We start from the raw sequence: 13,011 nt of genomic DNA on the forward strand, positions 1-13,011 counted from the left end.
ATTGTATTCTATTGTGTATGTATTGTAAACTGCCCTCATTGTGCACACAGCACTAATAATGTTTTCAGTACATGTTTGCATTCTTTCGAGTCCTGATTAGAATTAGTCTGCCTATGTAACGCCCCTTGTTACCATAAACGTACAATTGTAATATTAGTGTGATACCTACATAATCATGTGTATAAAAACCTTCAATTGCGTCATAATAAAGCAGAACAGTTATTTGGAAAGATGCTGAGCGTATCTTTTGTGTCTGTTCCCTACTGCAGTAGTTATTATTAATTTGGAACCACTAATCAATATGAGGATAGGAGTTGCCTATCATCAAAATGTCCTGGTCATGTCCGGGCCTATTATGTTGTTGCAGCTAATATCCATAATTTGGACTGGCTTGTAAGACTATTATCATTTGCAGGTAATTCTGCTGTGATTGTTTAGTTATGGTGATTCTGTTACTCATATGGTGTGGATTTTACCATTAGGCTGCTATTTCAGATGTGTAACAGTCCATGTAACAGTCTAGATGAAAGTGAAGCGCTCTCCTCTATTGTATATGGCTTACCCCCCTTACATCAGCTGGAGTTAACCAGAGACTGTTTGGATTAAGTATACTTAAGTTGGGCGTTGGTTTTTATTCATGCGTACCTTTACCATTGTCCTTACACACAACCCTTTTACTTGTTTTTGCTTTTAATATATTTAGATACCTACTTTCTTTATGATTAAGTACCACCAATAATATCTTGTATGGCTGCCCTGCTGACCACATAGACGTTATGCTGACATCTGCCATTGGGTCACTGTCTCTATACCGGGTTCTTTAAAAGCAATGCTCAAGTGGCACAGATGATAGTCTATGATGTCAAATATGTTGTTATATTATATTATATTATATTAGAGTCATATGTTAATTTTTAATGTGTTTTTTGCAGTTAGGCCAGTTTTCTTTCCTACTAGGATATATGAGGTCCTGAAGAAGCTTATGGATGTGAAACACATCGACCTCTAGGCATATTTTAGCAAAGATGATTGTGAATTGATGTTATATATGGTCTATATTGCTCTAAAGGGATTCTAATCCTGTATTGTTTTAAACACATTTTTAAGCTTTCTAATAAAATTCTTTATATTCTTTATATATTTATGTGTCTGTCCTCTCTGGTACCAATACAGTCCTACATACATGGTCTTTTGTGGTGAAAATAATAATGGATGTGGTATACCAAAAAAGCCAATTTTCTTCTTTATATTAGTGACCTAAAAAAGAATGTTAGAGAAAAGCAATACTCACACGGTTTAACTAAAAAAAAATTTATTAACAATGTAAAATGTAGGGTATTTTACAATCAGAGCTAAGTTTGGCATGCCCTATCAGTTATAACACTATGTGCAGACACCATGCTTTAACGTTCTATTGTAACAATATATGATAAGTTGTTCTTACTAGGATATGAGGATATATTGCAGGAAGGAAGGAGGGGACTGAATACACTACCTTCATATATATGTGTAACATTTTCAAAATTGTGAAAATCACACCATTCAAATGGAAGGAAAATACTGATGATCATCATCAAGCTTACAGTAATATTTACAAGCCAGATACCTAGTTTTTATCCTCGCTATAACAGGTTAGAAACTTGGCTGAAGTCTTGGACCTAATCCTGGTGCATTGTGGAAGACTAATTATGATTAAGACAAAAAAAAATAAAAAATACAAATCAAGGTACAGTTATTGGCCTTTGATAACATCAATAATAATAATTGCTGTCACCATCTCCATACTGAATCTTCATTGTGATGCTGATGGGATGGTTTCCCTATAGCACAATACTAGGACATCAAAGCAGTTTGCATATTTTATGCTTGAGAACTTTTAGTGTTCATAAAGTCTGTTTGGAAATGTTCCATCCAGTCACTGACAGTTTTTGGACCAGTTCATAGGTCAAACAATGTCATTTGCTTCCAGGACCATAACAGAAGTTCTGAAAAAGGCAGTTTAGGCAACACTGAATACATAATGGGTCAACCAACCTCAATACGATATATGACAGCAAAGGTCAAATTATAACGTATCTGTGGAAAGAATGGCTTTTCTTTATTATTTTTAACTGGTGATGAGGCAACACAATCCAAAGAATTTTCTCTTTCTTCTTCTGACAAGTGGGTATGGTGTTAAGTTGAGGAGGCTACTGTCGTCTGCAATTAAACATCAATATAAGTATTAATCATCACAGTAAACACACTCGATAATGTTGGAGTATAATTCCTAAAAATAAAACTTTAGCAGTAACTTTACTTTAAAAATAAAAACAATCTTACCCCTGTTCTGTTCCATATATTTGAAATATTCTAGCAAACATTGCAGAATCCCACCGGCTGACGTTTCTATTAAAACTCATGTGCAGAGTAGGAACATCTTCCTGCTATAGTCACATAATCGGTCTATGGTTGCCAAATGTTCTTTATCTCGCAGGACAATCCTGGGATTTTGGACCTAGGACACTGCAGAGTGGCAGTGGGGTGCTGAAATACTCTCTCTGCACTGTAATTATGCCAGACTTTTGGGCAGGAGATCACTCCATAGTCAAAGTACAATGCCAGCTTTTGCAAAGAGGCAGCATGGCAAGAGCATGTGACTGGTAAGTAAAAACTGAACACCAAGGCTTATTCTTGCTTCCACTGACACCAACAATATGAGGCTTAGTTTACTCCACCTGGCACCAACAATACAAAGCTTATTTTATCCTAATGACACTGATGGGCTTATTTTCCTCCCACTGACACCAATGATTGGCTTATTTTCACCCATATGGATGGGCTCCTCTATCTATGATTGGCATATTTTCTTTTATAATGACATCAATGATGGGGTTCATTTTCATCTCACTGGCACCAAACAAGAGGCTTATTTTATGCCACTGATACCAACAATGGTGCTTATTTTAGCAAACTGACACCAATGATGGGGCTTATTTTTATCACCACTGACCCCAAGGATGGGGTTTAATTTTACTCTCACTGACACCAACAATGGGTCCTATTTTACTCACAATAACAGCTATGATTAGACTAGTTTTACTTTCACTTTTTCTTCTGTTTCCCTCCAGGCCTGGTTTTGATTAACACATAGCAAAGCATAAGGGGACAAGAAGGACAATATAAGCCATACAGTTTGAAACCTCACCAATGTTATTGGGCATGTCTCAGTGTGTCTGGTGGGTCATGAGCCACATTTTCCTTTTTAAACCCTTCAAGGTGTCTCCCCCAGGGCCAGTACAAGAGGGGGACGGCAGGTTGTTAGAATGAAGAAGAGTATCACTATCCTATGCTCCGTGCTGCCGCTACAGCCTGCATCAAAAGAGAGCAGAAGATGCGCCCCTTCCTGATTGCCAAACTCCTCTCTAAGGCAGCAGTCACATCCCTCACATCCCTTTTTAGAGGGGGAAAACTCCCTCTCCTCAAGCTCTTGTTAGTGTGTCTGGCTGAGTCAGGGCTTTCACAGCAAGAGCTCCAGTACTGGTGGGCAGAGCAAGAAGAGAAGTTTAGACTGCAGACTCGATCACTGCTTTCTGCCCAGCACACACCAGAGCTCTCCCGGAGTGAAGATCTGAGACAGATGGCAGACTGCATCTTCTCCCCATGAGTCCCGACCTTCCCTGCCTTCCACCCGGTACTATGCTGTCTATAAACCTACCCTGCACCTTGCAGTGCAGGCTTACTAGGAGAAAGTAACTTTGTTGAATATTTTAGGAATATACTGGGACATCTGAGGTGCTACATTCCACATACACATCGTTTTTAATAAGATATAATGTGTATATGGAATACATCTATGTAGCACCTCAGAAGTCCCAGTAATTCCTAACTTATCAAAAAAATCTAAGTATAAACAGCAATAAATGTGATTGCATAATAACGCCAACTCCAGAAAAGTAAAAAAAGTCCTCCCTTGCAGTGTTTGTCAGGGACGTGCGGTGAGATCAGCGACTGGTGAGGCACTGGCTAATAGCAGAGCCAGATACACACAGGTTACCTACACCGCGATTGTTAGAGCCTCCTCTGTAATTGTAAACATGTAACCTGTAAAATTTTACAGCGTCGCCTATGGAAATATACAAGTATGAAGTATGGCGGCATTCCACAAGTGTGCGCAATTTTAAAGCGTGATATGTTAGGTATATATTTACTCAGCGTAACATCATCTTTCACATTATACCAAAGAATCGGGCTAACTTTAGTTTTTTTTGGTTTTTTTTTTATTCATTAAACAGTTTCTTTAAAAAAAAAAAACACGTTTGAAAAATTGCTGCGCAAATACCGTGTGACATAAAAAGTTGCGACCACCATTTTATTCTCTAGGGTGTCTCCTAAAAAAATATACATACATAATGTTTGCGGGTTCTGAGTAATTTTCTAGCAAAAAAATGATGATTTACATGTACTGTACATGTAGGAGAGAAGTGTCAAACTTGACCTGGGTGGCAAGGGGTTAATTACCATAAGTAATATATAAATAATTATTATATATTTTTTAAGGTAATTTACTATATTTTCAAAAACTGTACTCAAGCAGGTGGCTTAAAGGACAAATTACTGAAGTTTGAAGTTATAACATGAAGCCAGTAATTTCTGTTCAATATTTTTATTGAAGCTTTTTGCATTACAATATCAACAATGACATTCCAAACATAAAAAAAATACTCTTCGCTGGTCAGGAAAGCCAGAAGAGGAGAATACATTAAAATAAGAGAGTTATCTCTAACAAGGATAGTACAACATTAATACACTGACATGTCTACAGATAAAGTACTATAGTCCCCAATATAGTACCCACCCGGTTTGTAACTGAGGAATTATAACTTGTAAGGAGGGAACATTAATCAGAGAGATAACATAACCAGGACTAGAGAAACTATTATATCTCAGAATATAATGGCTCCCGAAAACATGCCTTGTAATGTAAAAACGTGTTGAGTAACTTAAAGTTGGCTCCTGCTGATGTCGTTGAGTCATCAGACAGGGGGAAGACAAGGCATTCTGTCCCCCACGTCCATTGCTAAGATTGAAGTGTTACCCAAGTGTTCTACTACAGGCAATGATCAGCATGAGAGAAATTTCGGCAGGGACGCCCCCCCCCAGGCAAGCCCCCAAGATCACCACCCCACCCCTATGGGTGCTCACTGTGGAGTGAGAAAGCTCCAGGACCTCGCCCGGCAGGGCCACCCGCCTATCGCCCATCGGCTCTTCCGGGACCCGCACCAGCCGGGAAGCTCCCCGGGCATCGCATCCCCCGGGATGGACCAAATGGGACCCTTTCCAAAAGTGGTTGACCAAAAGTGATTGACTGTTCCCTGTGCTAGGTTATCTGACATACATCTGAGATCAATCTGTGTGGAGCCTACGGAATGGTTTACACGCTGTCAATCCATTATCTATTGATAGCTAGTGAGAGAGGAAGGAGTGGTAGGACAGAAAGAGAGAAACAGGTGGGGAGGAAAGAGAAGGGGGTGGGATAGGAAGTAGGATAAAGGATTGTGGTCTCGCTGGAGCTCCTTCACATTGATAGGCGACCCAAGTAAAGTGGGATCTTGATATATGTGGCCCATGGTTCCCAGATCCCCTCAAAGCGCTCTACCGTGTCTCGCAGTTTCACCACTATTTGTTCCTGCGACATGATCAACTAAATTTTCCGTTTGGCGGCCAGGATTGACACTGTGGGAGTTTTCCAGGCTTTTGCTAATGTGATCTTGGCGCCCACACACATAAGGAAAATGAGATGTTGTGTGGTCTTAGGCGTGTTGTGCACTCTACGGTTTAGTAGGACATATGTGGGGTCTTGAGGCACATTTATCCCAGTGACCTTTCGTAGAAGGTGAAGAAATTTGTTCCAGTAGCTACGTATGCGGGGGCACATCCACCATATATGAAGAATCGTGCCTATATGTCCGCAGCCTCTATAGCAGAGGGGGGAGGCATCCGGATATATCTTGGAGACCCTGGCAGGGACATAGTACCACCTAGTGAAAACCTTAATGTTAGCTTCTATCAAAGCAATATTCAAGATACCTTTAGATGATCTGCGAAGGCTTGGAACCACATATCAGGGTCCAGCTAGATGTCCAGGTCCGACTCCCAGGATCGAGCATATGCTGGGGCGTCTGTCCTATCTGCCAGGGAAGCGCAGCTAACGGAGATCCCGCCTATTTGAGGTCCTATATTAGAGCACCATTGCTCGTACATCGAGGCTTTAGGGATGTTCAGTTTGTCAGTCCAGAGTGTTTGGAGGAAGTGCCTGATCTGTAAAAATCTGAATTTTTCGGAAGCTGGCATATCTAGTGTACTCAAGCAATGACCCAAAGAAATTGGGCCATTAGGTGTAAAGAAATGGCCTATTCTGAAGAGACCTTTGTTCAGCCACCAATGAAACGCATGTATATTCATCCCTGGAGGGAAGTCGGGGTTATGAAATAGGTGCGTGAGGGGTTTTAGGGGGGATATCAAGTTCACATTTTTATGTAGCTGATCACAGAGCGCCAGGGAGTGAGATAACGTGGGGGCTAGTATGACAGGTCTGTGTTTAGAAGGTCTCCGGGCTAAGAAATCGAGTGTATAATGAGGGACTGCCTGCCTCTCAAGGGAAACCCAGTCGGGTCTGTGACTCTTTGTGTATATGGTGGAAAACTGGGCTAGCTGTGCTGCCTGGTAATAAAGCCATAAATTCGGTAGGCCTAAGCCACCCTGGGTCTTAAGTCGGAGTAGTATGTTCCTTGCGGATGGATGACCTCGGTCTCCCCAGACAAATCCAACCACCCTGGATTGAAATTTAGACAGGATAGATTTTTTAATTGGTATAGGGAGGGAGTGGAACAAATATAAAAGACGTGGCAAAAGATTCATTTTGACTGCTTCCAGTCTACCTAGCCAGGATAGGCCTTCCTTTGACCATTTGATTAGGTCCGCCTCTAAGGAGCGGAGCATGGGGGGGGGGGGGTAGTTGGCAGCGTATAGGTTGCTAATGCATTTAGTCAGTTTGATGCCCAGATAGGGGAGTGTGTCTCCTGCCCACGTGAAGGGAAAATGATGTTTGAGTCGGTCAATTGAAGGGGTTGGAAAAGAGTGAAAGTAGAAGGAGATGGAGGAGTAAAAAAGAGAAGCGTTAGATGGTGCATCATACAGTAGCAATCCCAACCCACTAGGACCAGGGAGGGACCCATCCCTGCCTGGGCCGTTACCCAGAAGAAGTTCACACCGACCCAAGGGGGTTGATCGAGTCTGGGTCCGACAGGAGAAAGAACTGAAAGCCAAAGGGAGGCGCACTGTGACCATTCGGTCAAGTCCACCTCATAGGTTATCAATGTAAATATCAAATTCTTGCATTCTAAGCCCTGCTAGCACATAAATTAGATATTTGCAAATCCCTTTCAGACCATCCCACACCCACCCAGCGGGCAACACGTGCCAGCTCAGTGTACATCAATCGGGAATAAAAAAATATGGATATTGGCACCTGTTGCCCGCCATGAACAGGAGCAAGACCATCACCCGGAACAAGAAAGCAAACTCTCCTAGTAGGGAATCAATTACCTAATGGGGGGGGGGGGCAGGCGGAAGAGGGGATCCCCTAAAATAAATCAGACTGATCCCTGAGCTCCACTATGCCATGAGGGCAGGAAACCTCATAGGTTATCAATGTAAATATCAAATTCTTGCATTCTAAGCCCTGCTAGCACATAAATTAGATATTTGCAAATCCCTTTCAGACCATCCCACACCCACCCAGCGGGCAACACGTGCCAGCTCAGTGTACATCAATCGGGAATAAAAAAATATGGATGTTGGCACCCGTTGCCCGCCATGAACAGGAGCAAGACCATCACCCGGAACAAGAAAGCAAACTCTCCTAGTAGGGAATCAATTACCTAATGGGGGGGGGGGGGCAGGCGGAAGAGGGGATCCCCTAAAATAAATCAGACTGATCCCTGAGCTCCACTATGCCATGAGGGGCAGGAAACCTCATAGGTTATCAATGTAAATATCAAATTCTTGCATTCTAAGCCCCTGCTAGCACATAAATTAGATATTTGCAAATCCCTTTCAGACCATCCCACACCCACCCAGCGGGCAACACGTGCCAGCTCAGTGTACATCAATCGGGAATAAAAAAATATGGATGTTGGCACCCGTTGCCCGCCATGAACAGGAGCAAGACCATCACCCGGAACAAGAAAGCAAACTCTCCTAGTAGGGAATCAATTACCTAATGGGGGGGGGCAGGCGGAAGAGGGGATCCCCTAAAATAAATCAGACTGATCCCTGAGCTCCACTATGCCATGAGGGCAGGAAACAGAAAATTAACTATTGTGTGGAGCTGGGGATTGAGACAAATAAATGTGAGGTGAAGCCCACTGAACGAACCAGTACATAGAGGTGAACGAGGAGAAAGTATGAGGACCCGACCTGGAGGATTGTGCATAAAAGCATTGGAGGTGAAAAACACACAAAAAAAATGAAACCTGGAACAAAGATCTGGAAACCTGTAAAACCGTAATAGTGCTGCTTTGTGCAGCAATGGGAAGAAGAAAAAAAAAAAAAAGACCTTAAGGATCCGTGTGGCAGTCCTGAGGTTTGTTCAGGAAAAATAAGTCGCCATTACTATGGCTGCAGTTAGGCCACAATCTCAGTCCAAAAGGGAGTCAGTAGATGGATGAGGCATGGACAGTTCCTTTTCCCCGCTCATGGTGGGAAGAGTTCTCTTGATCGTTTGGGAAGTTGTTTCTGCCACACTGGGGTCATGTGGCTCGGAGGTGATGGTCGTTTGGTAGAAGGTGCTCCCTTAGAAGTGGACATCGGTGGCAATTCCTGAGCGATCAATCCGAGTTGTAGAAGGAGTCGTTCCCCATCTTGGAAAGAGGAGAAGCTGTATGGTTTGTTGCAGTAGGAGAAGTTTAAGCGAAGCGGGAAGGCCCATCTATAGGTGATTTCTTTGCCCGTCAGGACCTGTAGTATGGGGACAGATCCACAAAAATTTGAATCTGGTGTCCCATGATCGTCAGCTTTTCTGCCGTTCGGGAAAGTTTCATCACTTCTTCCTTGACCGCATAAAAATGCGGTTTCACTATGATGTCCCTCGGAGTCCATCAGAGCGAGGAGGTTGTAAAGCCCTGTGAGCTCTGTCAAGCTCCATGCGGTCTGCCGGAATGTTAGGGATTAAACTTTTAAGAAAGTCCTGAACTGCCATCTGGGTGTCCTTAACGGATTCTGGGAGACCCCTAATTCGGAAGTTTTAACGTCTTAACCTGTTCTCAAGGTCATCTATTTTGGAGGTGGCAGTCTCTAGATGGTCCTGGAGTTCCTGGATCCTAGCAGTATTTTGGTTAATTCTCAGAATTGCTTGGTCAAATTTCTGCTCAATCGTCTCAATTCTGGCCCCTATCTGCTGCAGATCTGCGTGTATGGAGGCTGTGATCTGTGCTGCTGTGTGAGAGAGGCCTTTTGAAAGCATTTGGGAGAAGGCAGCCATCATAGAGGGAAAATCTGTGGGGGAGATAGAGGGATCTCTGGCTTGTGTGATCAACGGATCCGGGCTGTGTAGTATATCCTGCTGTGGAGTGAGAGCTCCCTCTCCTAGTGTCCTTCCTATGAGGGATTCAGTTGAGGCAGGCAAGGGGGCCCCCGGGTAGGGGGGTACTCACTGTGGCCTCAGATGTTTGGGAGGGCTGGGGAGCATCCTGATCTGCTATAGCTTCTGTCAGGCAGGGCAGGCCTCGTGAGGAGACGGCTGCCATTTTGGGATGGCCGGTCCACACTGCTACGTCGTTCAGTACGGGGATGAGGCTCCTCCAGGCAGAGCCTGAGGTCATCGGGTAGCTGCGGAAAGTTTCCCCGGCGGCAGATGTGCTTGCCGGGCCAGAACGAGGGCTCAGACTGCTGCTGTGGTGGCCGTTATGCCAGAGTGTCGCGGAGCTCCTGGTCTACGCGGACATCTTGGACGCCACCGCGCATGCGCCTCCAAGCCAGTAATTTCACAGTAAATAGATAAATAATAAATTATTATGTTATAACATATAGCGTAATAATATATGATTTAGCTTGATTAAAACAGTAATTTTTCGGCAGCAGCAGATTCTCATTCTCCCTCTTAACTGTGAGAAAAACATTGGATTGTGGGTAAATCTTATATTCATAATCCCATGGTTTTTTTCCTTGTAGTTAAGAGGGCCGGGCTGGAAGGGAGCATTTGTCTTTTAGACAAATGCCGCCTTCTATGACACTGCAGTGAGAGGCGTGCCTCCACTGCAGCATTTTTATTGGACAGCTTGTTCCAATGGGGCTTTACCATTGGTCCAAGACTCCAAGCTGTCCATTGAGCTCAGTGCCTCTGACAAGAAGTGAGTAGAGGCACTGTGAGCTCAACCTCTCACTCTTCTGCAAGCAAAGTGTGCAAGCTGAAGCTTGTAGTTAAACCGGCCGCTCTGTATGTAGATTCTGACAGGCTGAACAAGGAGCCCCGTATCTCCGGAACCATAGGTCGTAGGAGCTCCAAATTTTAAACAGTTTCTGTGGGGTTTCTGTGATGACCAGGTCGTCGAGCTACAACCCTCGAAGCTCGATTTTTTTATTATTATTATTATCACCTGACTGCATGTCCCTGGTGTAGGTGTGGGGAGAGGGGAAGAAATAGACTCTTTCTCTTACCTTATTCCATGTTCCAGCCAGCTCCAGTGCTCTCTTCCTCCACACCTTGACATCATCACATATCATACAAGGACATTAACCCTGTATAGTATGATGAGGAGGCTGGAGTATAACCAAAGTCAGTAACTTACACAGAAGCTGAGGGGAGACAGTTACAGCACTGGAGGAAGCCTACAGGAGCAAGGAATACGGTAAAGCTGGGTACACACAGATTGAGATTTATCCAGTTCAGCAGGGACCGGCTGAATTTCAGTCTGTGTGTAGCTCCCCCCTTTTAGACAGAAGCCAATCATTAAATCAGCTTCTGTCGAACAGGACTGCTGGAACACCTTTTTCAATCAGCGGCTTGCAGCCAATCAGCAGCAGCACTAATCAGTGTATTCTGACAGTGGGGTGTTCCTGCTGTCAGAATACATGGTGCCTGCATATTTCTGTATCCACATCACTTGTGTAGATGCAAGAACCTATCAGACAACAATCTAAACAACAAAACCTGTGCATGTGTATTAGAGCTGAACGATTCTGGCCAAAATGAGAATCACAATTTTTTTGCTTAGAATTAAGATCACGATTATCTCATGATTCTCGCGGCGTATCATTATCTTCACATTATACAAAAAAATTGGGGTATCTTTACTGTTTAGTTTTTTATTAATTCATTAAAGTGTTTTTTTCCCAAAAAATTGTATTTGAAAGACTGCTGCGCAAATACATTGTGGCATAAAATATTGCAACGACCGCCATTTTATTTTCTAGGGTCTCTGCTAAAAAATCGATATAATATTTGGGGGTTCTAAGTAATTTTGTCACATGAAAAGATATAATAAAATATTTACAAAAATGTGAGGGATGTACTCACTTTTGTGAGATACTGTAACAAATGCACATATCTTTGCTAAAAATGTGTTGTTATTGTTTCCTGCAGCAGCCTGGAAAGCATTGCACCCACAATCAGTAGATCACTGGTGCAATGTGAGCTCCTGCAGATATTTTCTCTGACTTTCTCTGAACTCCAGAGAACATGTCACTGTCATCAGCAGTGGCGGCCAGTGTAAAATTTTTTTGGAGGGGTGGCAAACAGTATGACACCCCCCGCCCCCGGTCGGTAGCACTTACCCCATCACCAGCGGCTTCCCCTGCTCGGCGGCCTCCCATTCTTCTGCTATTTCCCTGCTGCCTCTCCTTCTCTGGGTCATCATGGTAGCTTCTGTTTCCTCCCTCCTCCTCGGCGGCCGATCGGAAGTCTTCTCTTTTCAGCCAATCGGAAAATGGGTCTCACACCCACTTCTGATTGGCTGGATTGAGGATCAGTGTTTCAACAGCGAATATTTATTTGCTGTTATAACACACCTGGGTGGGATCGGAACACATCCTCTGCGACCCAAGCTCACCCAATTTTGAAGCCTATTAGAGCCACTGCCTTTAATCAGGTGCTTAAAAATTTTTTTTTAAAAACGCAGCTGCAATTCATGCACCCAGTGCCCTGAAAGGGGCCGGATGCATGAATAAGGGGTGGCCGCAACGGCCGTGGATAGATTCATGCTATGCATGAATCTATCCATTACATACAGGGGGAAGAAATTGGCAAAGAAGGGGCGGAGCGTGGGCACCCCTAATTAACGGGCCGCCACTGGTCATCAGCGTCCCTGCAGCCCATTTAAACTACAAGTCAGTCTGCCATGGTGGAAGACAGTACTTGTAGTTTATGCATTCAAAGGAATCTGAGAATGAATGAGGCGGCTGTGTGGGTGGAGCCCTACACAGCCATACTGCTTTCAAAAAATGACAGCAGGTGCAGGGAGAGAATCCTCCACCTGCTGTCACAGGGAGGCGAGGATCGGGGGAGAGGGGGAGAGGAGGCATGAGCTGGAACATGTTACATGTTTGTTCCACCCTAAATACAGGTGGAACATGGAACATATTCCAAAGTTGAACTTAGCCTTTAAGAGAATGGGACCAAGCATGGTCAACCCCCATCACAGCAGCAGCACTTTGCCGAAGGTTACCAGGCTCTACTGGCATCCCAAGTGGATGTGGGGGAATTTGGGTATTATATACATTGTTCTATGTATACCCTGGTTAACTGGTTACCAATTAATTCAAAGCAGCAAAAAAAAAAGACAAATAAAAAAATTTAAAAAATGGTTAAAAATAAGCCTCAGTGGTCTTGCCTGTGCTTGGTACAGGGTTAAAACTGGGGGAACATTATCTATACTGCAGGTTCAACAACAGAGCACCAGAGAAGGGAACTGTGTGGCACTCCAGAGTACAGATAAGGAAAATACTTAATTTAAGAAAAAAAAAAAAAAAAAC

The 13,011-nt window shown here is 43.6% G+C and overlaps 1 protein-coding gene across 2 annotated transcripts in view; it reads right to left on the minus strand.

Moving 5' to 3' along the window:
• Nucleotides 1-1,295: 1,295 nt before the first annotated feature.
• The window catches only part of RGS7BP (regulator of G protein signaling 7 binding protein), a 175,929-nt gene continuing 164,213 nt past the window's right edge, over nt 1,296-13,011 (minus strand). For both annotated transcript variants that reach the window (XM_073623576.1, XM_073623578.1), the window contains one exon: nt 1,296-2,199. In XM_073623576.1, the coding sequence (XP_073479677.1) occupies nt 2,108-2,199 (92 nt within the window). In that variant the 3' untranslated portion in view covers nt 1,296-2,107. The remainder of the gene's footprint in view (nt 2,200-13,011) is intronic.

This window comes from Aquarana catesbeiana, linkage group LG01 (assembly GCF_042186555.1).
Source record: "Aquarana catesbeiana isolate 2022-GZ linkage group LG01, ASM4218655v1, whole genome shotgun sequence".
NCBI lineage: Eukaryota > Metazoa > Chordata > Amphibia > Anura > Ranidae > Aquarana > Aquarana catesbeiana.